The following is a 26441-nucleotide window of genomic DNA, read 5'->3' as shown; positions in this document are numbered from 1 at the left end:
GACAGAATCTACAAGTGTCTAGAATTCTAAATGTTAGGTTTACAGTAGAAGTGATGATACTGGAAAACATTTAAAAAAAATTAATATTGCTTTTAAAAAATGTTTACCTTTGATGGAACATTCGAATATGTCTATGTCTTATCAAAAGAGATATGTTACTAAACCATGAATTTATTCTGTTTTAGAGAACTCCCTATAGACATACAACCCTGGGGTAGCGTTAACACTTGCCAATTTAGCCAAATGCTAAAACTGACTGAAATTGGCTAAATGAAATAGGGTTGACTTGACTTATTTTAGTCAAATTTAAACCATTTGGACAAAAAAGTGATGAAAAATTAGTTATTTGGCTAAAGGAAAGAAATTGCTAGTGCCACCCCAGCCACCCCACTGTGGGCCTCCCAACTACCAATTTCCTCATCCCAAACTAATGGATTCCACGAACTTTTAAAAAGTCTGTGCATGCCCATCATTTCTCAAAGCTTTTCTCCAGAGTAAGTGAACCACATCGCCACGAGAAGTCATCTCTGCTATGCGTCAGGGTCTGGGAGAGGGTCATGCTTACTTGACCAAAATAATTACAGTACCACACGCCCTTTCTACACGGAACCCGTGACCCTGAAGGTACGCCCCGGGTCACGCCATGTCCTCAGACAGGGGCTCCTCCCTGCTGCCTATGCCTTCCCATCAGACAGTGCGAGATGGATTTCATGTAGGACAGCCATGAGTGGGGAATCTGCCATCACATGCCACTCATGGCCATCTAGAAATAATGGAGACAACTTGTCCCATCACAAAGTATCACACATACTGCTAAGATAAAGTACAAGGGGGCAGCAAAGGGCCTTTCAACTGTCAGATTATTAAGATAATGGACTTTTTAAAACACAGGTCTATGTGTGTGTGGTGTTTGTAGAGGAGGGGATATGGACTGGCCATGCAGATAGAGGAAAGGGGTGAGGCTCAGGCAAGGGACTGAATGGCCACGTGGAGGAAGAGGGTGTGTTGGGGGTTGAGGAAACTATGGGATGAATGGAGATGGGGGGGGGGGGGATGCAGGGGCAAAGAGTTGAATGGAGACAAGGGATAGGGCAAAGTACTTTGAAATATGTGACGATAACACAAAATCAAAATTAATACGTAAAGTAAAAATAGTTGGATTTTAAAGACACAAAAATATATGTAGCATAAAGAACATTCAATTTAGGTGTATGTCAGTACATGGATGACTAAATGCATGCAAAGGACAACATGATAGGGGAAGAAAAATAAATACTTTATGAAATCTCTCAAATATGATAATAACTTCCAAGAATCTAAAATATCTGTGATTTAATGTCACATTAAATGCATATGCATCATTTCAAATGTTCATATCAACTGAGTAAACTATCCCTCTTTTTTCCCCTTAAAAACACAATCATTACTGTCAATTGCACAGAAACATTGTAATCATCTATCAGGACAGCCCTCATCTCTGACCTGAAAGCCATCTGACAGCATAAACTGTAATCAGCCATGAAAAAACAATATGGCCAAACCCGCCTATATTTATCTTTACGTGACCTGCCCTGAGATTGCTGTACTTTGGCCAGGCTCGAGAGGAAATTACCAGGCACATAGTACCATTCTAAATATGTAAACACTTTCGTGTCCAAATGAACCGAGACCTGGTTTCACCGCTTCACTGGAACTGCTGATGGTCTCGTTCACCTGACCAAGTCTTCCTGACCTTCACTTCACCTGACCAGGACACGGGAGGACAAGGCTCATCATACTCATTATGAAATGTCAACCTTAATACAGATATAGTTCAGTAAAACTCGCTTCTGTCTCCGAGGCCAGGTTTGCCATGCTAATCAGAGCAGTAATATCAAACACTTCTCAGATAATGGGTGATTTATCTATTTCCTGACCGCTATCAGCTGAACTAAATGGACATGCACTGGAGTGCATGAGGTACACTTAATACGAGGAGAGAACGGACCAGTTTTTGGGGTTGTCATTTAGACAATGGAATACTACACAAGCCAATTTCCCTTAGGGCTATGTAAAAAAAAAAAAATCCACAATTCATATGATGACACCAGCATGAATCAATCATCAGAAGTAGAGCCCGTTTATTGATGTTGTTGACACAGTTTGTCAAGGATAGCCAATGCCCTGAACTCTGCTGGTACAATCATCCGACTATGAGATGCACATGAACATCTACCTTTAAAAGAAAAATGTGAAAGGGCTTTTGCTCACAACATGACAAATTCACACCAAAGCATATCAAGCAAAGTCTCTCTGCTATATTCTTGGTGGCTTATACCATTCCTCTATACACCAACCCACCTGGTGACAATTAATATTTTAGGAGAATAACAGAATCATTAAAAATCAAGCTGCCTGGGACCTAAGCAATATTGGCTGAACCTTGACACTGCACACAAAACAGACTAGCCTACAAAACTAGAATGCTCATTCCATGCTATTTGAGTTCATCTTTACCGGAAAGTTTTTAAACTTTTTTCCCTTCACAAAATTCTGTTTTTTTTTTTTTCAAAAACCTTCACAGTGCCAGAGGGAGGGTGTTGGAACAGCTTTGACAGACTATTTATACCTGCATTCCTAATGCAACACGCAGGCATGTAATAGAATACGACCTGGTGACATAATAATCTACGACCACATTTTACCGCCTATAATTCTCCCAGGGTGACACAGTTTAAGCTTAGAATTTGCTGAACCACAGTTATAACTCGGAGACAATATTTATCTTGTCACTTACTAGGATGAAATTTGTATTACTATTCCCTAAAGAATTTCATTAAAATTGAACTCATTCTCAATGTGTGAAATTTAAGTTTTTAAAATGAAATTTAAAATGAATACATTTTCCCTATTTTTTCTGTCATCTTAATCTATTCTTTACAAACCATGATATATATTCTACATATTTTCTGATGAAGGGATGCCTGTTTCAATGATCAATCAAAGGAAAAGAACTTTCATTTATAGCAATTTACAGCACAGCATTCTATATCCCAAAAACCAATCATCTTTTTATTAGTCAATGAAGATTAAGTCACACACGGAAATACACGCTAAAACAGGCAGCTTAGCAATTATGTAATTCCACTTGTGTAGACTCAGAACCCTTCTCAAGTCCATAACTAATCACTTAAGACCACCACTCAAGTTTTTTTCTAAACCTCTTTCAACAAATTTATCAGGCTTTCATATCAAAGCATGGAGGACAATGTCTCCAGCATGAAAACAGTCTGACAGCCCCCAGGTGGCGTTACTTCTGCAGCCTGCTCACTGCAGCGTGCACTTTCACCTTTGATACCATATGCAGACAAAATAAGTCAGACGGCGTATGCGCATGCGCACGCATTCAACCAAGTAGCCAAGGGAAGCCTTTTCTGCACTACGGTGTAATGATATTATACAAAGGCTACACCATCAAAGAAGGGCCTACAGAAATTCTAACTTTTCTGAAAACTTGAAACCAGTTTTGTTTACCTACACGTTAAAAATATACCCTTCAGCTGGCTTAAGATTATGAAAAGAATAGCAGACCATTTCTCCTGCTTTACTGTTACGATCATGTTCTAAGCCCTAACAACACCTCTACCACCGCTGGCCAAAGGTCTCAAATAAAAATGTGCCATTTCAGATCTCAACACTTTAAGGTCAACAACAGTGAAAGAAAAGTAGGAAAACTAATAATGAGGCAGACTCTTGAAATCGACTAGTACTACCTTTTGCTCCCTTAAGTGGACGTCTTCTAAAGATATCCAGGAAAGGAAAAAGAAAAAAATCAACATAAGATTAAAAAGGTGAAAAGCTCAAACAAAATGGCCTCCTGTCAGTGCCGCTATATTTGCGTGCCTTCATTTGTGGCCTGCAGAGGATAAAAAATTAGTGACATCAACAGCAGTTTAATTTGCAGACTTTCACACGTTCTTAAAAAAATGTATAACACAATTAAATACTGACAATTAAACAAACACACTTATAATTTCTTCGTACTTATTTGAGTTTTTAGATACAAACAAGTACTCATTTTGGAGGTGCTGATATTTTATCCTGTAGTATTACATAAGGGTGCTTCCTACCACAGACTGCTGAGCTGTGACATCATTTTTCACAAAAATCCTCTTTGGCCACAGTGTTGAAGTGTGCACAGAATTAGCCAAAGAAATATCTGAGAATACCTTGTGAAAAAACTCTCTGAGGCCCTGGTAGAGGGTAACAAAGAGGTTACATTTCGGGGGCAGATTGAGGCTGTCTTATGGGTCTTCCGGAAGAGGGTAAGATTTTCAAGTTTACATCAAAGGGTATCTAATTTTTTCTTTCAGAAGACAGTCAAAAATGGAGGATGGATCAACAAAGATAATTTGGAAAACTGTCAGAAAATATCTCTGGATCTGCCCTTGCATTAAGTGGTCCCAGTAATATGAGAGAGAAGACAACCAGCAATGACAAGATACCAGAAGAACCTAAAAACCTGGTTGTGAAAGGCTCGCTGCCCACCTGCCATACCATACCTGTATGAGGTCCCCGTTGTGTCATGACTGGAGAAAGGTACGTACACCCAGGTCCAGCTACCCGTAGAAAGCCTGGTTCACCACAGAGTTCAACACCTTGGAACCTTCAGAAAACCTTCCACCAAGTCATCGTGGAAATCATAATATGTTTAGAACACATATCCCTGATAATTGGTGTTTCGTGTTCTGTTTAGTTTTTCACGTTTCTCATCTTTTTGTAACAGCAAGCAATTGGTGAAGGCAAAAGGAATTACAAGACATCGAATAACATAAACCTTGGAAGACTTGTTAATATATATTTGTAACTGTTAATCCAAATAAGGGTGTCAAGCAGAGGTCGCGGCTTGTTATCCAAACCATTACTTAAGTTACGGAAAGCAAGAGAATCAATAACTAGAGATCAAAATGACCAGGTAATTCTTGCTCACCTGCCTTGAACCCTGGTGTTTCCACTGGTAACAGCCACAGAAAGATACTTCACATGACAAAATATATAAAATAGCCTAACCTGAGAGACTATTGAATTTAGAATATAGTAAAGATATCCATCTCTGATAGAAGTTCACTTTAGAAAAGTTTGTTGGATAGAACACAATTACAACTAAGCCTGTGGTACAGGGGCAGATCCAGAGATATGTTCTGACAGTCTTCCAAATTATCTTTGCTGCTCCATCCTACATTTTTGACCGTCTTCCGACATAAAAAATTAGATAACCGTCAATGTGGTAGTTACTCAATAGACTCCAATAATATAAAATAATAATTTTCTGCAAATCAATGTTTTGTTAGTTATATACAAAAATAAAAACTGACTTAAAAGTTTTGAAAACTCGGTCTGCCTTGTGTGATGAAATATATCTTTGTGAGTAACTCAGGATCTTGAAAGAGTAAAATATATGATATTAGTAAATATAAGCATACAAGATGTTAAAACACCTGGGAAGAGACCAATTCATCAGCAGAAAAGATAAGGTATTTAATGCTGGTGACAACGAGGAGGATCGTGGCTGAATTTCTACGCACACACACACACACACACACACATATACACACACATCTGCAGTTCTGATTGAGACACAAACCACTGGGAACCAATAGGTTATTGCACCTCTCAGACATGCAAATTTGCATGCAAATGCCAAACTTAATTGGATAAAAGTTTACAGGAAGATGAAGAGGCACAGCCCTGACGTCAGAGAATATCTTTCAACTCTCACCTATCAGACTTTAAAAATGTACTGAATATTTTCTTGGTCATCTTTATTTATATTATCACAAATGCTCTGCCTAATCATTTCCCTGATAATTAAATGAAATTGAAATAGTGTAAAAGTGACTGCAGATTATTAACATATGCAGTGTAGGTGTATCCTGTAACTCCACATCCCCATCCTTTCAGCCACTTCACCAACAATGTAAGCCCACTGAAGAATACATGTATGTACATTATCCCATATATTATGAATTCACATAAGGCACATATAGTTATGTCTTTCCTTACTGAGGTCACATGTGCTTCACATATATACAAACCCCACCTGACATTGACATAAACTACGTGGTTGGTACGGCTGCACTCTACGCCAGTTCACAGACTGTCGAGACCAGACAAGATGTTGGATCACCTATGGCCTTACTGCTCTGTCCACAACACATGCCTGGTCAGACACAGACACAATGTTGCCATGACAACACAAACATATCAATTTCCCCTCTTCCAGGAATCTGCCTGCCGTTTACAACTTTCGATTCACTGATCAATTATGTGTCCAGGCGATATTCTATTGTTAATGAAAAGATGATTTGTTAATCTACAAATTCCATGAACTTTTTTTTTCACGTTTTATCAATGACTGTCTCTCTCTTTACTAGAAGTCAATGACCAGGTTCATATTTAAGAAGGACTTAACTCAGGGTTTTCTCACATGGTCAGATCAGAAGAAAGATAGACAGACAGGCTAGTAGCCAGCTATTTCAAAGGGGGGGAGGGTCTATTTCTGAAAAACTCACACAAAATGGCATAAGATCTAGAACAAAGTTTGATTCAGAGCAGACGTCTGCCCAAAAGGATAATTGTAGGATCCCCATCCCCCTTGCCAATGTCTGATAGATAAGTCGATGTGATTTAGAAATAAATTACAAAGAGAATTTAAAATTTTAATTTAATTTAACTTGATCGATCAGAAAATCTGATGGCAATAGGAAAGCAATCTTATTAAATTCAAAATGCAACAAAGGAAAGCAGCTTTCAGAGCAAGAGATGAGGTAAAAGTATAACTTGGCATAAAACAACTCAGGTCTGTTGGCAGAACAGGTTTTATAGGTCATAGTTTACAGGGCCCACTCCAAATTAAAACATGATCCAGGTTTTATGCCATTTTTCAAACAAGGGGTAAAAAATGAAAAAGCTTTTTTATGCAATTAAGTTAACCCTACTTTAGAAAGGACATGGAACCTTGATCAAGTTTTGATTTGGTGGGCCATATCCAGCTAAATGTATTTCTTTCTATCCCCCCTCCCCACCTCCACTGAGCCCGTCTGTCTGCCTGCATTTGGCTACTTCCTGGGCAGAGTACGGGATAAACTACACATACATTAGTATCAGTACATTTCCTCAATACTGCAATATGGCTCTAATTACTCACTCCACAGCCCAACCGATAATTCTTAAAAGACAAGTCTGCAAACTGACATAATACGGTGTGAAAGAGATAATTCTCTATTTCGTGTGATTGTGGTGATGTAATATCGTATAAGAAAATTCCTTCATCTATCTAGTATCTACTAATACGATATTAATACAATTGAAAAGGGGACAGGCAATATTGCATACATTCAGATGGGGCTACAGACTTTGGTTAATACACTCTTGGTAAACAGTCTAGTGTACCTACTTCTTTAAGGATTCTGGGCTCATTCCCAATTGCAACTATTGTTCTACATAGATCGATCCAACCCCACGGGGACTCTCGCTGAATGCAACAGACTAACAGAATAACACGCCTTCTTTTGGCATTGAGTAGAATATAGAAAAACTGCAGATTATATATGAGTATGTTGTAAACAAGAGGAGGCTTGTAAATTTGTTAATCTGATTTCATCCATTGAGAGTCCTCGTGGAGTTGGATAGCTCTACGTAAAAAGATACTTTCATTGGGACTGGGCCCTCAGACATTGGGACTGGGCCCTCAGACATTGGGAATGGTCCCTCAAACATTGGGACTGGGCCCTCAGACATTGGGACTGGGCCCTCAGACATTGGGAATGGTCCCTCAGACATTGGGACTGGGCCCTCAGACATTGGGAATGGTCCCTCAGACACAGACATACTGGATACAGGAGTGGGACAACATGATGAACTGCACCGGCTTCCCTCAAGGTGTACCACTCACTGCTAACAAACATAGATTACCTAACTTTAGGTGCAAATTAATGCTTAGATGTTCTTTGAGCTTGTCTTTTATGGTCACGCAGAATTTCAAGACAAATGGATAGACAGTGTAGACCATGTAGAACACATGCTGAACACAAACGGGGCCATTCCACGCTATTTCACCCTCCGTAAAATTTCCTACCACTTTTCTCCCCGTCAGTTCAGTTCACAAGGGGTGAGAACAGGTGCAACTACTTACTTTTCTCTCTCTTTTCCACGGGATATATGTGCTTATTTTCCTTCAGTTTTATTGGATAAGGTGATAAATGTGCTTATTTCCTTTTTTCACTGGATACATGCGTATATAGTTTCTTCGAGGTTTTACTGGTTATATGTACTTATATTATTTCTCTTTTCCTCTTTATAGACCAGTATATTTCCAAGTTCACTGGACAGGGAGGGCGGAGAGATTTGACAGAGGCATAAATACTGTGACGCAATCATTAAGCTGCCATTTTTTTTTACTTTACATCATCTTCAGTATTGAGTAATCAGCAAGCTCCCATGTGGAGCACTTAAATAGAGCAGTAACTTAAAGTAATACCATTCCAATAAAGAGTCTGGACAAGTTATATTTTTAGAAACTTCCTTGTTCTACACAAATTTATTCTTTATTCACCATAGTCCAAAATAATCTATCACCTCCTTACAAATCTCACCACCTGTCAAACATCTTTGAAATCAGGTTTGAAATTTGAAGCACAGGCCAGTCATTTAGAAAGCCACATCTTCCTGTACATTTCAAAAACAACCATCAATGTCAGGTACTTATATTTGAGGGGTTTTATTGTTTTCATGGTCTGAATTGGAAAAGTTCAGCAGCTTTACAGTATATGTAAACATAAAAAATATGACTTCAAGGAATTTTCAAACATGTACAATACACCGTTAAACATGGGTTAAGGACTAATTTTCCCAGTTTGTTAGAGTAATGACAAGTGTTCCGAAAGGAGGGTCACAGGTTGGTTAGACAGAGTTAAATATTATTTACTCCAGAAATATCTGTAATTATGATTTTTTTTCATCTTTTTTTTTCAAATTTTATTATTATTATTATTTTTTTAATTTTATTTTATTTTATTTATTTATTCATTTTTCTTTTGAATCTTACACTTTGGACTTTAAATGTCACCATTTTTATCATATATTAATCACTGCATTGAAACAACAAACTCAGGATCCTACAACTTCTTATTAACAAAACAAATGAAATGCGTAGGTGCAGAATAACTGAAATACTGTACTTGACTTATTTGCACTCAGATTTTTTCTTGCTACATAAAAAAATTGATATTTCTCATTCTTCATATATTTCTCTAATATTCTAATACTTCTCTTTAGAAAAAATCAATGGTTTTGACATCGGTCTTTACATCAGAAAATTAACTTCCATCCTCAAAGGCTCCTCCATCTTCTCAAATATCTACAAATGCCACAACTTTTTTGTCAGAAGAGCCGTGGTTTTGAGGGCTGCTGACATAAGCCTCATATTACCCATAGTCCCTCAGCCTTTCAACGTTCCATAGAAAACCAGCCAACAATACCGTGGACAATACCACCCCTCCAGCCAATGACACCAGCAATATTACATATGAATACCTCAGCAAATGTTTTATACTCCAAAAATGCCCTACATTATACAAGCTTTACATAGATCTCTATTTACCAAGCCAAGTGGTAATAGATTTATGTCTTGCTAGATTTTACCACCAGGTCAGGGGTATTAGGAGGCGAAGAATGAATCCAGCGCGCCCAGACAGTGGAGGTCACGGAGGTTAAGGCATAAGCTACTGTGTGGGTCAATAAGATATACAGCCATACCATGACCCAAGGCAGGCCATGGAATACAATCTCCATGTTGTAGCCAGGGACCGGGCTCTGCATACTAATGAAGTGGGCCAGTCGCTATGTTTACTTGTTCACCTGAGAACCAGCAGTCTGGCTGCATGGTAACCACATGGTGTTAAGTCTATGTAGAACTCTTCCTCCACTTCACAATAATACCTTCTACAATAACAATGTAACTCAATACAATGCCTATGTGGTATATCATGGATTGGTGGAGACAGGCTCAAGTGGGTGGGGAGGGAGGGAGGAAGAAGAAGGAGGAGATAATAACACGACAGAGCCAGCAGAGCTGATCTACCTACACCTGTAGTTACGATCCCCCGCTAAAAGCATCACACACACAAACCACTGTTGCCAAAAGGAAATTTAACTTCTCCCCTTCACGAACAACAGTTCTCCACGTTTCATTTTGTGCCATATCAGATGTGAAGTGGGCATTTACTATCCGAAATCAATGAAGCCTGGCTTGGGTCAATATTTGGCCTGGCTGGTGGAAAGCCAGGGGCTGTTTACATTGGATAACTTTTGTTAACTGTCTAGACGGTCAGGTAAATGAACAAGGCCAACGGTCGGCTGAAAGGCTGGCTAAGGACAACTGGCCTGATGACCCATAGCGATTAAACTAAGGCCAGTTAGGTGAAACATTTCATTATCTGTTGTCTAATACATACGTCCATGTGTCATTATATATCTGTATGCATGTGTGGTGTCTGAATTTATAGTGGAGAGTTGCTGACATTTTGTCATCTTCTGAGACTTTATGTACAGTAGATTACATTTTGGAATAGTCTTTCAGTTTGGCCAAATATCTAAATTTATTAGCTGACCACTATGTTTTAATTTTATTTCGGTCCATTCAGTTTTATCCCATTTTGTTCTTTTTCATGATTTATTACAATTAGTCTAAATGTTCAATTAAATCTAGACCATAAATTTGAAAGGCAAAAATCCAGTGCCAAGCAGGTGTCATTCCTGTAGTCATTGACCCCCCTCTACCCCTCCTCATCACACTGACCCCTCAATGGACATACTGACCACTCAGTGTTTTTATCCTTAGGTGACCTTAACTAATGAAACCCAGATTAAACTGTCTCTGTATTAAGGCCTGGTGGAAGTGCAGCCAGTGTAATGGGTTCCAGACATGGGTCCAGTAGAGACTAGCCAACACCAACTGGTCAATAAACTTTCCCAATTTGGTGTCATAAACTCAGTGACTATTTGCTCCATTATTCGTCTACCCTGCAGTAATACATTCATTTACTTGTGCCTAGCTTTAAACTAATATGTACGAGCCCTGGAAATTGAACTTAAATCTCCTCTCAGACATTGATTACCCTGACAGTCTAGGTTATCTTTGGTTGATGATCTAGTTGTGTGTAAATATCTACTCATACTCTTTTATAGAGTAAGAATGGTGGGAAATTGTACTCAGGGTATCATTGACCACACAATCAGAACAACAAAATTATAAAATCAAATAAAACAGCTACTCCTGACTTGCATTTTTTTCCAGTGGTCAGTTTTTCCCCTGTCCCTTTCCTGGAACTCCTTCCAAAACACGCCACATTAATTATCCTCCTTTCTCCCCCTTTTTTACATAACAAATAAGCTGCCCATGTTTTCCCTGCCATTCATTTGTGGGGTTTTTTTCTCTATGCCAACCAGGTATGTAGGCTTTGTGTTCAGTAATCAGAATACAAACACCATTGATGATATGGTTAGAATTGTTGTGGTCAGGACTGAGTCAGAGCAATTCTACCTTGTATAACAACATCTACTGGCCAGTTTTCATTGTCAAATACTACAACATGTAGTTTTCATTATATGATACTAGTTTTCATTATCTGATAATAGCAGTTTTCATTATCAAATACTAGTCGTTTTTTCTCTAATACTAATAGTTATTTATTATCAAGAACTAGTAGTTTTTATTATCCATTGCTAGTAGTTTTCATTATCATATACTTGTAGTTTTCATTATCAAATGCTATTAAAATTCATTATCATATTCTAGTAGTTTTCATTTTCAAATTCTAGTAGCATGTATTATCAAATTAGCCAAACTACATACACAATTTACTAAATACACATTAGCAATATCATACTGGGATCAGGTATTTTCGGCCTTTTTTTAAATAAAATAGATCACAGTAATAAAGATCTAAACTGAAATGAATATATAGACTTTAACAGTATATCTATAATTAAAAAGAAATAAATGATGTTTTTTTTCACCCCACTGCAAGATTGCATAAGGTATTGACCTCGGCACATTTCTTACATAAATATTTCAATCCTGTGACCAGTATATTTTCACATCCACTTTGATTTTCAACCATATACGGGAGACGTTCCAGGAAAAAAAAACAGATAACACACAAACTGTGAGGTTAAATAATTCAGGTTTTGGCCTACATACACAACCTGCAGCAGCAGGGCGGTGATTAAGCCATCTCATCTTATAAATACTAAATTGCATAGACTTTCTTTTTCTTTAATGATACAGATTTTAAAAATTAAAGGGATAACAACTGGTCATCTTGGCCAAAAAAATGAATTTTCCTGGGGTAAACAACTGAATTACCTGTTCAAATGTGACCAGACGAAACAGTCAACAGATAAATCAAATTTTCAGGATCTATCATAAATGAAAACTTTTTGACATTCAATAATACTTCCAAAAGTGGCATAAAACCAGAAGAAAAGGAGAAAAACTACTCTTTGTAAATAATCTGTGATAACATCACTGGTATTCTTACTTTCTTTGTTCATTTCTATCTCTCTCTTATTTTTACTTCCTATGTTTTATTAATAAGCATAGCCTGATGATAATCAAAATGTGTTGATAACAAAACAGATGATGATGGTGTAAAACTAGTTACAGCATATATTGGTAGTATCCCTGCTCACAGCTGCTGTGGTTACTGTACAAGACCCTCTGACATCAGATCTCATGCCTTGTACAAGAGCCTCTGACATCAGATCTCATGCCTTGTACAAGACCCTCTGACATCAGATCTCATGCCTTGTACAAAACCCTCTGACATCAGATCTTATGTCTTGTACAAGACCCTCTGACATCAGATCTCATGCCTTGTACAAGACTTTCTGACATCAGATCTCATGCCTTGTGCAATACCCTCTGACATCAGATCTCATGCCTTGTACAATACCCTCTGACATCAGATCTCATGCCCTGTACAAGACCCTCTGACATCAGATCTCATATGCCTTGTACAAGACTCCCTGACATCAGATCTCATGCCTTGTACAAGACTCCCTGACATCAGATCTCATGCCTTGTACAAGACTCCCTGACATCAGATCTCATGCCTTGTACAATACCCTCTGACATCAGATCTCATGCCTTGTACAATACCCTCTGACATCAGATCTCATATCCCTTTTACAAGACCACTGACATCAGATCTCATGCCTTGTACAATACCACTGACATCAGATCTCATGCCTTGTACAAGACCACTGACATCAGATCTCATGCCTTGTACAATACCACTGACATCACATCTCATGCCTTGTACAAGACCACTGACATCAGATCTCATGCCTTGTACAAGACTCCCTGACATCAGATCTCATGCCTTGTACAAGACTCCCTGACATCAGATCTCATGCCTTGTACAAGACCACTGACATCAGATCTCACGCCTTGTACAAGACTCCCTGACGTCAGATCTTATGCCTTGTACAAGACTCCCTGACGTCAGATCTTATGCCTTGTACAAGACTCCCTGACATCAGATCTCATGCCTTGTACAGCAGCATGTTTTGCTGTCTCTATGCAATCTCTGTCAAAGCCTGACCTCGACACAGCAAAATATGTTTTTACAAAAATCTCATTTCAGCTAGAGCAATCATAAATTGTATTTCCCAGTTTTCACTTCAACTTCATTCACTAGTGACATGAGGTCATGGAATGTTACAAAACAAAAGGTTGGAGCTATATAATACCACTGGTAAAAAGTGGGGTCAGACTTTATTAAACTGGAGACTGGGGTGTAAAATTGGGGGAGGGAGGTCATTTTTGATGAAGCTGACCAATGTCTTAATGGTTAAACCTAATAATGCCCTGCAATTGGTTAATACCCTATCTTGTAAATGTAAGCATCTCCGTAATACTCACACTATGTTGATAGATTTGGACAATAATTGAACAATTTTGTCAGTATACCACAAATGTACCTTTGCGTACTTTACAAGTATACACTCAGCTGGTTCTAGCCTGTATAATCATTTCTACCATTTTAAGGTGGTAATCCTTTTTTCTCTCATAGCATGATATGACCTTTATTTTAATGTCTCGATTTCCCACGTACATTACGTCCCCTTTTTATGATCACCTACATGACGCTTATGTCATTTTGTACTATATCATCCTACCTAATTAGGGTTTTCTGTGTAAAATGCTCGTAACATTTATGTGTGAAACTGGATACTTTAGTGAAGTAAGAAAAAAACAGTTATCTACTGAAATAAAAAAAGAAAATAGTCTAAATAATCCTTTTTGATACAAAAGAGAAAAAACACACAAACAAAGAAGCATGAAGGAGTCCTTCAATTGCGAGTGATCAAGTTGTGTAGTGACACCATAGAGGCTGGAACATTATGTATCACGCCATAATGAGAAAGGTTGATGGTTTCACATTTCTAATCACGCTCAAGCTCGGTTGACCGTATGACAGGCTTCCCCCGCTTTTCTGATTCACCTGTCCATTACAGGTGTGCGCACAAACTCATTACATTAACTGGCACAAGTCACAGACCAAAAAAACGTCATAACAGGTCCAACTGGCCCAGCCATTAAAAAACTAAGACAAAGTCCTGTGTCCCTGTGTGACATTTAATGAGAACAGGGGGCCTCGGAGATGCCACGTTTCAACCAGATTCATTATCATACACCAATTTCAAATCACGAAGCAAGGAAAAGTCTTTTCAAATGCGTGTGCACCATCCGTTCTAGACCACGTGGCCATATTCATGTATGCATGTCATCTTCATAACCTGTGCAAACTAAGCCAATTTTATCAGACACAGTGAACCAGCAGGCAGCTCCAACAAAATATCACGCAAAATACCACGCTTAGAAGCCTGGGGAAAGAAAAGAAGGACAAAAAAAAAGGAAAAAAAAAAGCACACTGGACCTTAATAATGATTTGTATGACAAAGGACAGGTTGAACAAATAACCTGGTCCTCTGATGATGTCAAGTGCTGCAGCTGCTCACTAGTAATGGTTTTGTTATCACTCTGCCCTAGCTACATGGCTGCATGCACGACCAAGCACACATACACACGACGACATGCACAACAGCTTTTCTACACAAACATGTATTCGTGCACGCAAACGCACACCCAAATATTGTTGAACTGAAACAAATCTACAGTTATGGCTTTACTGTTTTAACTATTTGTTTTTGTTTTTTTTTTTTTTTCATATTTTAAAACAATACTTTGACGGTAAAACACTGATACAATGTGATATTTTCAAAAAAAAAAATAAATACAATGTGATATTTTCAAAAAAAACATTGATGAAATGATATGATAAAAAAAAAAACATTGATACAATGTGACATTTTCCAAAAAACATTGATACAATGTGATATTTTCAAAAAATCAGCAACATGTAGTGGCTAAACTGGCTGACATTCAAATTAGAGCTAAGAACATTCTGGAAATAACCAGCTGAATTTGCGTGGCATCATTATCTTGAAAACAGACAAAGACAACTGGAAACATGATTCATATTTAGAAGAAAAAAACATGTTACACAACTGCCTACAATTTAATACTTGATCAAAATTATTAGCCGCAAACTTTCTAGAACTGGAAACCCTATTATCTGTTTGGCCAATTTCCTCCTTGAGAAGTCAACAGCTCTCAGCTAGCATGCCATCTCCTCAGGAATATCTGAGGCCTGAAGGCACAAACCTGGCCTCCAATTTCTGGCAAAAAAAATAACAAAAAGTATTTCATAAGAGGCAAATAATTGGTGTCAAAATAGATCCTGATTTATTTTTGTTTCCCCCCCCCCCCCCCAGCAACATGTCACCTTCACCTTTTGCATTTATTCAAATAGAGTTCCCGCGTCAATCTTTAAAACTCTGATTGGTCAGAATAAAATCCACGTCTACTCCTCTCCATTTGGCCCCTTATTGCATGATCTTCAATTTCTATGGTTTTTTCAAAAGCAGGCTGAATATAGCACACAATATATATTTCAGTCCTATCATGATTATAACTAATTGAGAAATTCATCCGGTGTCAGGCCTTCTTTTTCATTATTCAACCACTTAGCCCTTCCTTGCAACCCACACATTATCCAAGCTTGTTCTACTGGCCTCATATGTGCTCTCATCCTTAGTGACTTTGAGTGCAAGTTGTTGGGGCAAAGTACTCTGTAAAACTGATTTTAATCCAGATTCCATTTATTTATTTATTCATGCTAAAAACAACTATCAAAACATCTTTCGGGTCACGTTTTGAAAGATTGGTCTTGCCAACCAAAGAAGCAATTAATTAGTAATTTGGAAACAAAATTTATCAAAAATGTTTTTGAGAAATTTTATCTAATTTACATAATGATGTCATTTTCTAGACTACAAAAATTTGGTTTGTGAAGCTAACTGGGGCATGAGGAAAAATACTTAGTCTCATTAATAATTAATATTCTCTGGCTCAATTTTTCAAACTATTAGCACATTATTACTATTAGAACATTATTTCAACAAACAGGAAAGAAAATGATTTTCACATGCAATGGAGATAATCCTCATGGAGATAATCCTCAAGAATTCACACCCAAAGCTACATGTATCACTGCACATAATTACAGGTGTCATTTAAGGTAAAATCTACCTTTTTCCCAAAGATGAAAACAACACAGACAATTTCAAATTTGATCATTCTAACTGTTTTTCAATAAAAAAGAGCATGATCCAGCTGTCCATTTAAGATCAAAGATGGTTTAAAGTATTTTTCTTCTGTATTAATTACTACTTCAATTTTGTGAACACTGGCTATTACATCCATAATTTAAAGAAGTCAGAAAATAGTCTTTTACATTATATTTTAGTCCTCAACAGATCTTCATTACCCTTGTTTTATTTCAAATCCACTGATCTTTTCTATAAAAAATAGCTTAAACTGTACATACAATCCTTATCACTGCCATATAACTATAGTTATTTCAACCTAGTAATAAATATCTTGCAATATTCCAACAAAAACCGATATTGTTATCTTAACAATTTATAACAGAATTGCTGACACGCCATCTCGATGGGATCAAGATTCAGAAAAACAAAATTTACATTAAAAAATTAATTTGGAACATGTTATTATAAATAAGTCCCTCATTGTATAATATAATTTCATACAGGCCTGTCCCATTTCCAGGTAAACTTCTAGCATGATACTATCTATTCAAAGTTGGAACATAAATAATTTGTTATCTACTTTTCCTATGACCCTTAATGGTAAAGTAAGAATGAGAAGGAGGGGTGGGGGGCACTGCCATGACATGTGACTCATACAACCGGGTCAAGGGTCACAGATTAAAAACTTTATCAAATGTTTTATTTCATAAAAATTTAAAGTTGATATTTTTAAATGTACACTATCAAGGTTATCCTTAGTTTCATTCAAAATCCTACATTGCAAAGTGTGATAGATTAATCAACTTTGTGAACTCAACTTCAAGTGGACAAAATGAGCGTATACGAACAAAACTTGCTATTTCAATTTGTTCTAATTGATCTTACGCTGCATTCGTGGGATTTCTGCCATCCAATCTCACATCATGCAACCAGGTTCTTCCCTTCCACACCTCCCTCCCTTTATGTTGTCATGAAAATTAAAAACAAACTATTGATTTATCCACTATATTTATTGCGAAAAAGCTTCAAATCACAGAATGGACGCTCTCTCTCTCTCTCTCTCTCTCTCTCTCTCTCTCTCTACAGCAACATTCAAGAACAGAGTAGAGGCTTGGAATTTTACACTATTCAAACACTTCTAAGAACTTCCACTTTAATAAGCAAAAAAAATGGATGATATTTTATTCTAAAACCTAGAGAGTAAAGAAAAAATACCTGCAAAGACTGCAGTTCGATCATTCGTGCATAATTTCAGTTTCCAGAGATATAAAAAAGTCATTGTCACTGCGTATTACATAACTGAATGACGAGGGTGATATCTAATGTCTTCATGGAAATCCTACAGCCAGCCTTGCAGTAACTGTGTTTCACAAAATACTACCTAGGCTGTGCATGCTATCTATTGTCACGATTCCTCAGCACAACTCTAGGCTGGTTGACGTTTTACCACGGGGTATATTATTACAACTACACAGAAAAGCGGGCTTGAGGTTTTCCTGGACTGCCAGACATATACTGACAGACATTAACAAGAAGCCACAAACTATTCTTGTCTTCTCTAAGTGAAATTGTGGAAAATAAACCTGTAAGAGTGTAGTTGCACCTTGGAATGTGATTCCTTAAAACTGTGCTAGATGCCCCCCCCCCCCCCCCCCCCACACACACACACACACACTCCTTAAAATTTGTTTTAATTAAATCAATGATCATGATTAAAAGAAAGGCATGGATATTTTATGAAAATTCTATAATTTATCTTTTAAAAGATTATTTTTCATTGACATCTCCCCTGCAACCTTTGAAAATGTATGTAATGGTTTTCAAACAACAACACTACTCGATTTCCCTAAATCTAAACCAAACCCTGTTTTCCAAGCAAATTTCAATGTAAATGAAGGTAAACAAGATCCACATTTCCATTAAGAATTGTTTACAAATGAATCCAGGGAAAAGGCACCAATGAAACAGAATTTCAACATAAAATCTAGACAATGACTATCATGTTTCTGACCCGTTTCATACAAATATAAATATATATTAATTTTATGTGTGGTGAATTCTGCCAGCCGTCACTAAATAATGACCACTTGCAAAATGTCCACTGGGCCAATCCTTTTATGAAACGTGATCAGATGATGACCGCTACCTCCATGTTTCTTTCTTTTTCCCACAAAGCAATGACAAAATGACCGTTGAACTGACCTGGCATTTGCAAAGGCGTTCCCTGGAAGCTCTTTTTTTTTATGATAAAAGCAGCATTTGTAACCGATGCAGGTAGTCACAGTATTTCATGATACCACGGGTAAAATCATCCTCGATTACGTGCGTTGTCTGAAGCTGGGGTGGTCCTTATTCTTACACAGCCATTGACGCTATCACTGTCCACCTAGCGGTCAAGCAGGCTAGTTCCCCGATGGTTCCAAACGCGGATAAAAATGTCATTGGTCATTGTGGTGTTTACCTGGTGGAGCTAGCACTGGTCAGTAGGTCAGAAAATAATCCTCTGGCTGTCAGACCATTCAGTGTCTACTACCTGTAGTGGACCAGGGTCAGTTTGCGGCCATATCTGTGTACATTCTGGATAAGGGCTAAGCCAACCAACACTAACACCAAGGCTATCATGGGTCATGTGGTCTACACTGGATTACCCATTGTCCACCTTGGCTTAATTATAAATACTGACCAGGGTCATTCAGCGGTCATCCAGCGGTCAGTGGGGTGGGGCTTCTTGTTTTTGATTTTTTTTTCTCTTTTTTATATGCCCGTTGCTATCCCTTTCTGGTCTGGTCAAATCAATCTAGACTAAATATTTACACAGATGAAGTGGTCAAGATGCTGGTTGTGCTCTGGTCACTATGGCCATTTGAGTAACTATTGATTATGAGTGGAGGTCAGCTAAGGGTTGCAGACAGGTAAGTCAGTGGCCAGTGTTAAAGACTTTAATTATGAAATCATCTAGCTCTCTCAATCAAAGGACAAGTAAACAAGGCACTGGTTAAATTGGATGTTTATAATAGAATTATATTGAATATCACTACAAAATTTCTTGGTTTCTACTTTAGGACTGTAGGCAGGGGGTGTTGGTGGTTGGGGGGGGGGGGGGGAGATAAAAAGAAAACACCTTTTAGCTGGAAAAGGTCCCCTCTGAATCAAAATTTGGTCTAGTGTGTTCTATGCAGTTCCTCAGGTTGATCTACTTTTTTCAGAAAGGTCTACTTTTTAAAGAGATTTGCATTCATCCTTTATGTACTAGACAGCATGAGTTTTATGTGGATGAATTCTACGTAGGTGACTGTTTTTCTTTCTCCATGAATGACCTCAAAAAGGAAATAATGACCATCCCATCGCCATCTTTATGTGTCATTCTGATTCCCCCGTCTTCTGTGGCGGAGATGTTACACAAGATTATCTGTTTTACATGTAAATAAGTGTCACAGCGATGACTATCTTTCATTTGAATCAGGCCTACGTGCAGACATTTCTATAAATAATCACAATCTCAGTGACCCATTTTGGTACAATATCTGTAAAGTTGGTCTGGTCAATAATTCGTAGCAAAGCACATAATGAAGGACAATCCCAGGCCATTAGTAACCCAAAGTTCGAGGAGGTCAAGCGGACACATTTTGGCTGACTGCTTAGTTCATATCCAGCCTATTACCTTTACTAATTTTTTCCAAAGTAGAGCTCTGCTGCACTGGCTTGTTTGTTATTATAAACCATTAAGGAGGACAAAGGGGGCTGTTTGCTGTCATAACTGCCAAATATGAATCATATTTTGTTAATTTCTGTAAAAGTTGAAAACTCACCAAAATCATGTCACCTAGCTGACCAAGAAAACCCCAAATTATGACTGAAAAGTTGAGAGATGGGTCTAATTTGAGAAGGTGTAGTATCTTTGTCTTGGTGGGTACAAGGTGAAATACCATAAAGGAGAAAAAAAAAAACAATCCATGCATCTCCTCAAATGTATTTGAAATGTCCATTTCCCAAAGACAGGAGATATACAGAGCCAAGTCACAACTAAACTGTTTGAACCAAAAAAATAACAAAAAAATTACAAAAATTATATTTTTAATACCAATCAGGCAAAGTTCTATCCTATGTTGACTCCTGCTCTCTATAATTAACAGCCTTGGTACTCTGAGGGACCAGGCTAGTAAAGGTGGAGTGTTTTAAAGTACACTTTAAAGCATAGGAGACTAACCAGAAAAAATCTAGTCTGGTCTTTGATCTCTTCAAAATAACTCACCCCAGAAGTACAAAGCTTTCTATTACCTAAGAAACCTAATTTTTAATAAACCACTGTAAAAGTCAGATGCCTTTTTTTTTGGCAAATTTGACTTTAAAATAATTGATTAACAAGAGTTTTATTAAATCAAGGTTTCACTTTTAAAGTCAAGGTCTCATCATTTCTCTTTAAGTCCATAAGGAATATATTTTGAATGCTGAAGGGTCATTTTATACTCAATTACTATACCCATCTCATCTGTTTGGCCAAGAAGAACACAACTAATTGTTAACAAGGAAAAATCATATACTCATAATACAAACTATTGACTTGCTCTTGAAACTAATACTGTAACAAAAAATAATACTACCTGAAATAATGTGTTTGGTCCCTGTTATTTTCATTGTGTCTGTAATTTCAAATTTATATGACAAAGGTAATAAGGCAAAGAAGAAAACCATGATAAATGTCATCGATAAATAAAACAGCTGCTCACAAAATGTTTGTGAAAACACCTTGTTACCAATTTTGAAAGAAATCTAGAGATCATGAAAAGTACACCAAAGGATATTTTCATTCACCTTAATAGTATTTCTAAAGCAAAATTTACTCATATCTTAATCCAAATTTTATTTTTAAAATAAATAAATGGCCACTTTAATCCAGATATAACTCAAAACAGTACAGAAAAATTGATTCTGAAATGTTTCCAACTCCCCAATTATTTTTTTTTATATACAGAGAAAATGACCAGAAAACACTTAAGCATACAAAAACATTTATTCTTATTTTCAAAAATTTCTTGAGACCTCACTGCCCATCTTCTCATTCTCTTCGCAAGATGAAATCTATGCTGGGTTCAACCTTCACATCTTAGTCACCTCATTTGCATACATCGAGGCAGTGACCAATCACTTTTCTTCTCCACATACACGGGGCGAGCAGGGATGACCAACAAAGAGCAGGGGCGTCCAGTATTGTCACTGTAGCAAGGTTTGACAGTTAAATTCCAAGCAGCACCAGATGGATGGCCTTTTATTACTGATCTAAGATTACAGTGAAAACAGATCACTGATAAGTGTGGCACAGCAGGTCCTCTCTGGCTGGCCAGAATTCCATTCACTTGGCTTTTCTAATGTCTTCTCTTCGGAAGAGAGGAAAAATGGGACATCAATGACAAAAAAAAAAAAGAATGTTCACAGGAATTATGGAAAATATTCAATCATTGACACCACCTACTCCCGAACATCCGTATCTTTTATCATCAAAGATGTCCATCTGTTAGACAATTCCTTGTCACTAGATACACAGAAGAGCTTAGCTCTTAAAGAACAAAGAAAATGGTAGAAGAAGGGAAAAAACATAATTCAGACTGTCCCCAAGTGACCCTGGCCAGCAGCTATTAAAAACCTCATCAATCTTCACTTGAGCTGCTTTTGACATTTACTCCTGCCAAATCAACCTCTTTCCTTAATACCTGGGAGAACCTGATAGTTCTCCCCCAAATATGCACTTCTTCACTCATCTTCTTTTAAAGATACAATCTCCATAAACTTACTTGGTAACATTCCCAGCAATAATTAATTTTTTTTTAGCAGGACAAGTTGGTGGTCCTGAAAATGCCCATTGTCCTCCTCTACCACTAAGCCAGCCAGTGGACTATACTGCTTGTAATTGAAAGCCTGCTAGCACCAATTATCCTGTCTGGTGCTTTATGGACTGATGGACAGTTATAATGCTATAATGGTCACTCACTCAACCCACTGACCACCTGTTAAGATGGTCATTTTCTACTTGACCGACCTTCACCAGAAGTGAACTTTGGGCCACTGGTCATATAATCTCCCTCTGGCCACAGTGTGGCCAGTGACTAAAAGTAGGTTAAATGTTTAAAGGAAGGGTCAGGCAGGTGGTCATCTGGGTCAGACCAGGCTGGTCAGTGGGTCAAGCTTAGGTGATAGACTATACCTTAAGCTCCTATGGACTGATGGACCAAATTGTGTGAGGATAGTTTGCAACTTAATCTCAGATAAAAAACAATTTACTCTACATATTTTTTTTTCTATGTGGAATTGATTTGGTGGCCTTTTTTTCAGCTTTAAGGCCAAATGAAAATTATCTTATGTCCCTGCAGTAAACAAGTTCATTGACTTTTGAAAGGTGCATTGGGATCAGCATGTAATATTGGCATTATATTGAATAACATCTGCAACTCCAATTTATGCTTTTCATTTTTCATAATTATTATTATTCCAGGAAAAAGGAAGATTCCAATTCCATTTTAATTTCTATAAAGCGTTATTATTCATCCAAATTGTTGTTTTTTTTTTTATTACTACATGTTAGCCATTAGTGGCATCATTTGTGATACCAAATCCTCCCTGAGAGAAACTGTTGTCACTGGTAGTACCTTCCCCTTATGTGTGATGCCAATCTCAACTTATTCTTCTAAAAAATTCTGTCCAACTGCTTCTTCAGATCATATATGATATTTCAGGCCTGCAGCCAGGGGGGTTAGTGGGTTCAATTACACCTTTTCTGCGGAAAAATGTCTGCTCTGGTTAATATCACCTAGGTACATGAAGGTTTCATGGTAAAAGGCCCACTTTTTTTGAAATTGACCCCCCCCCTTTTTTTTTGAAATTACTGGTGAAAGACCTGTATTTAAGATTATCTTAATCCAAATATAAAAAATCAACCAAGATAGCTCAGAATGCATTCAGAACAGCGAACTAACAGATCCACAGATCAAATATGGCGACCAACTATAAAGCTTGCACAAAAATTATCCATGGAGAAGTTCCATTGACTTAAGTTTTCACAACACTAGCTTGTCTGACATCATTTCTGACAATTTTGTCCACCAAATCTTGCAAAAATCTCACATGATTGTAGATCAAGACTTTGGGGTATCTCAGATGACTTCCATGATTTCTTACTGTGATGATCCTCGATGCTTGAATGAATGTGAATTCCTGCCAGGTTTTTTTTTTTTTTTTGAAAGCAAGTTTAAATGTTATAAACACAGCACTTAATTTTTTATTTAATTTGGAACAAGTACTCCACATATTCAACTTTTATTTAAATAATAAGAAAAAAAACAATACAATTCATAAGAAGTTGGAAGCTGTGTGATGTAGCTAAGACTGTTAATTTGGATAGCCGACTCCATCAATATTACTTTTGTGATACTGCAAGAGAATTTCATAAAAAGATTGACTAAAGTATTCTCACCATTGAGAGTACATAGATTTACCTGCCCAGACAATCACATTTTGCTTCAGGGGCTTTAGGTTCAATGCCTAAAAAAAGGGTGAATGGCCTCATAGATTCCAACCCAAATGTACTTTAGTGGGCTAGCTAAAATTTATAGCAGTCTTTGATCAGAGTGATTTTCATTTGTTTTGTGAGCAGGTCTATGGTATTAATGTGGGGCATTAGTAATAGTGTCAGATGATAAGGATAATTATGAAGACCAGAATACTTCCTGAATCCTACCCCCCATCTGTCACCAAAGTCACACTCCGATAGATCCTTTTATTTCCTCCTTTTGCTGAATTTTTCTAATAAAAATTTTATGACTTCTAACATAGGGAAAAAATTAGATGGGCATCCAACAATAAGGTTCATAAAGTATTTACATAAACCTTCCTATTGTTTTTTTAGTTGTCAAGGACAAAGGTTATACAAGATCATTCAGACGTGCACTTGCACTGTACTTCAGTACAGCTTAATTCATCTACAACAAAAAGCACTTTCTATGTCCATGTTTTAATATTTTATTTATATTAAGTGTAACAATTTTTTAGCAGGAAGTGCAAGCTGATGGACTGACCAGAGTTATAATCTATACCAACTAATGACACAGTTGAAGGTAAAAAGAAAAGATGTATTACCTGAAGTTAGTCTATTAATTGTTTTGCACTCAGACATCGTCTAGGAGTGCGTTCAAAATGAATGTCGGAAGCAAAAGGTGTTATAAAGACCATCAATCAAGCCCCAGTTCTATAGAAAACTCATCACTTTGAAAATATTTCCAGTCTGCCCCCCCCCCCCCCCAAACAATATTCTATTCGACAAAAATTCAAACAGAAAAACCCTTCAGCTTCAAAGAGTTCAGGGGTTCATTGCCATGCTATCCATATGACTCGCAGGGACCAATGATCTTTAAATGTGCCAGTATTCACCAGAGGTATATAAATATCATCTATAAATACCACCACAGATGACCTAAATTGCCAGGTGTGGATCTCAGCAAAGCCATTAATGTAGTCTGGATTTTCCAGCCAGACTTCTGATTAGCCCAGTAGCCCATTGATATCATTAATACTTCAGCAAATCCCCTTAAACTGGCAGTGGTTATCTAATGTTAGGCCACCACTGTTGACTTAGGAAGGGTCCCAGACAGCGCAGTCAGACAAATGACCTGGACTGGCCCATTTTCTAGGCCATAAGCCAGCCCCTCCTAAACTGCTGACCTTAGCGAGGACTCTGGCCTTACACCATGCAAACTACAACTTAAGTGCAATAACATTCCCTGGGTTGAAATCATGCATAGATAATATTAACTCAAGTACGACTGCTGATAAGTAGGGCCTGCCTCGCTGGCCATTTATCATTGTCATCTGACCATTGTGGCAGTGGGAAGACAACGCACAAAATGCACGCTCTTTGGAATTATGCCACGAGTGATAAAGAGTGTGACAATGCCTTTAACCCATTTTACAAGGCTGAATATTCTCTCACCGCCCAGACCTAGACATATTTCAAAGACTGGACCAATCCAGTCATAATACGTCCACACCCCTTAATTACACATTAACAGTGCGAGACTTAACAGCTTCTGGTCTAATAAGCTGCCCACACGTAATGTCACGTTTCTTTTCACCAATTACCTCATGAACAAATAGTCAATATTTTGTCAATGCCGTGTTCAAGGAGAGCCAGCCAGGGTTTACACAGCCTTGTTTGGACATGGTCATTGAACCAGGTCACAGCAGAGCAGGTGCTTGTTTGGAGAGAGCAAAGGTGATCCTTGCTGTGACCTGATCAGGACAACACAAGGTCCCAGTCTTTACATTTCAACAACTATTTCACAGACTGCCCTCTCAAATGATGGTGTGTTTGGCTCCCATTGGCCCCCAGACTGCCACGGAGGGTCAGCAAGAAAAAAGACCCCACCTTGAGGACCAAAAGTTTTACATTTAAACTAAAATCCATATAACATTGTTCCTTAACGAGCAACAAAGAAGACTGTCAGCTTTTATTGATATATTCTCATTACTCTGTGAATCCGTACGGTTAGTTAAGAGATCACAGTGAGGACAATGACTTCCCACTTCTCCAAGCAACAGCCTGAGTATTGACGTGGCTTAATAAAGAAAACATCGATAAAAATTGTGGCCAGCACTCATCTCTAAATACCACAAAATCCAATTAAAGTGATTAAACCACCATCTGTAATTGGATTAATACAATGGTATTTCAATGA

The 26441-nt window shown here is 37.6% G+C and overlaps 1 protein-coding gene across 2 annotated transcripts in view; it reads right to left on the bottom strand.

The window, feature by feature from the left end:
• The window catches only part of LOC106173020 (BCL11 transcription factor A-like), a 66582-nt gene that overhangs the window by 29323 nt on the left and 10818 nt on the right, over positions 1-26441 (bottom strand). Inside the window, exon 1 of one of the 2 annotated variants that reach the window (XM_087003721.1) lies at positions 18922-19696. The exons of the other annotated variant lie outside the window; for it this stretch is intronic. Coding sequence (XP_086859847.1) covers positions 18922-18928 — 7 coding nt within the window. The 5' untranslated portion in view covers positions 18929-19696. Of the gene's footprint in view, positions 1-18921; positions 19697-26441 lie in introns of those variants that run through there. 2 annotated transcript variants of the gene reach the window in all.

The sequence above is a fragment of the Lingula anatina genome, chromosome 2, assembly GCF_051362555.1.
Source record: "Lingula anatina isolate TDL-2025a chromosome 2, LinAna3.0, whole genome shotgun sequence".
Lineage (NCBI taxonomy): Eukaryota > Metazoa > Brachiopoda > Lingulata > Lingulida > Lingulidae > Lingula > Lingula anatina.
Note: the sequence above shows the minus strand (reverse complement) of the source record. Positions and strands in the feature narration are given on the sequence as shown.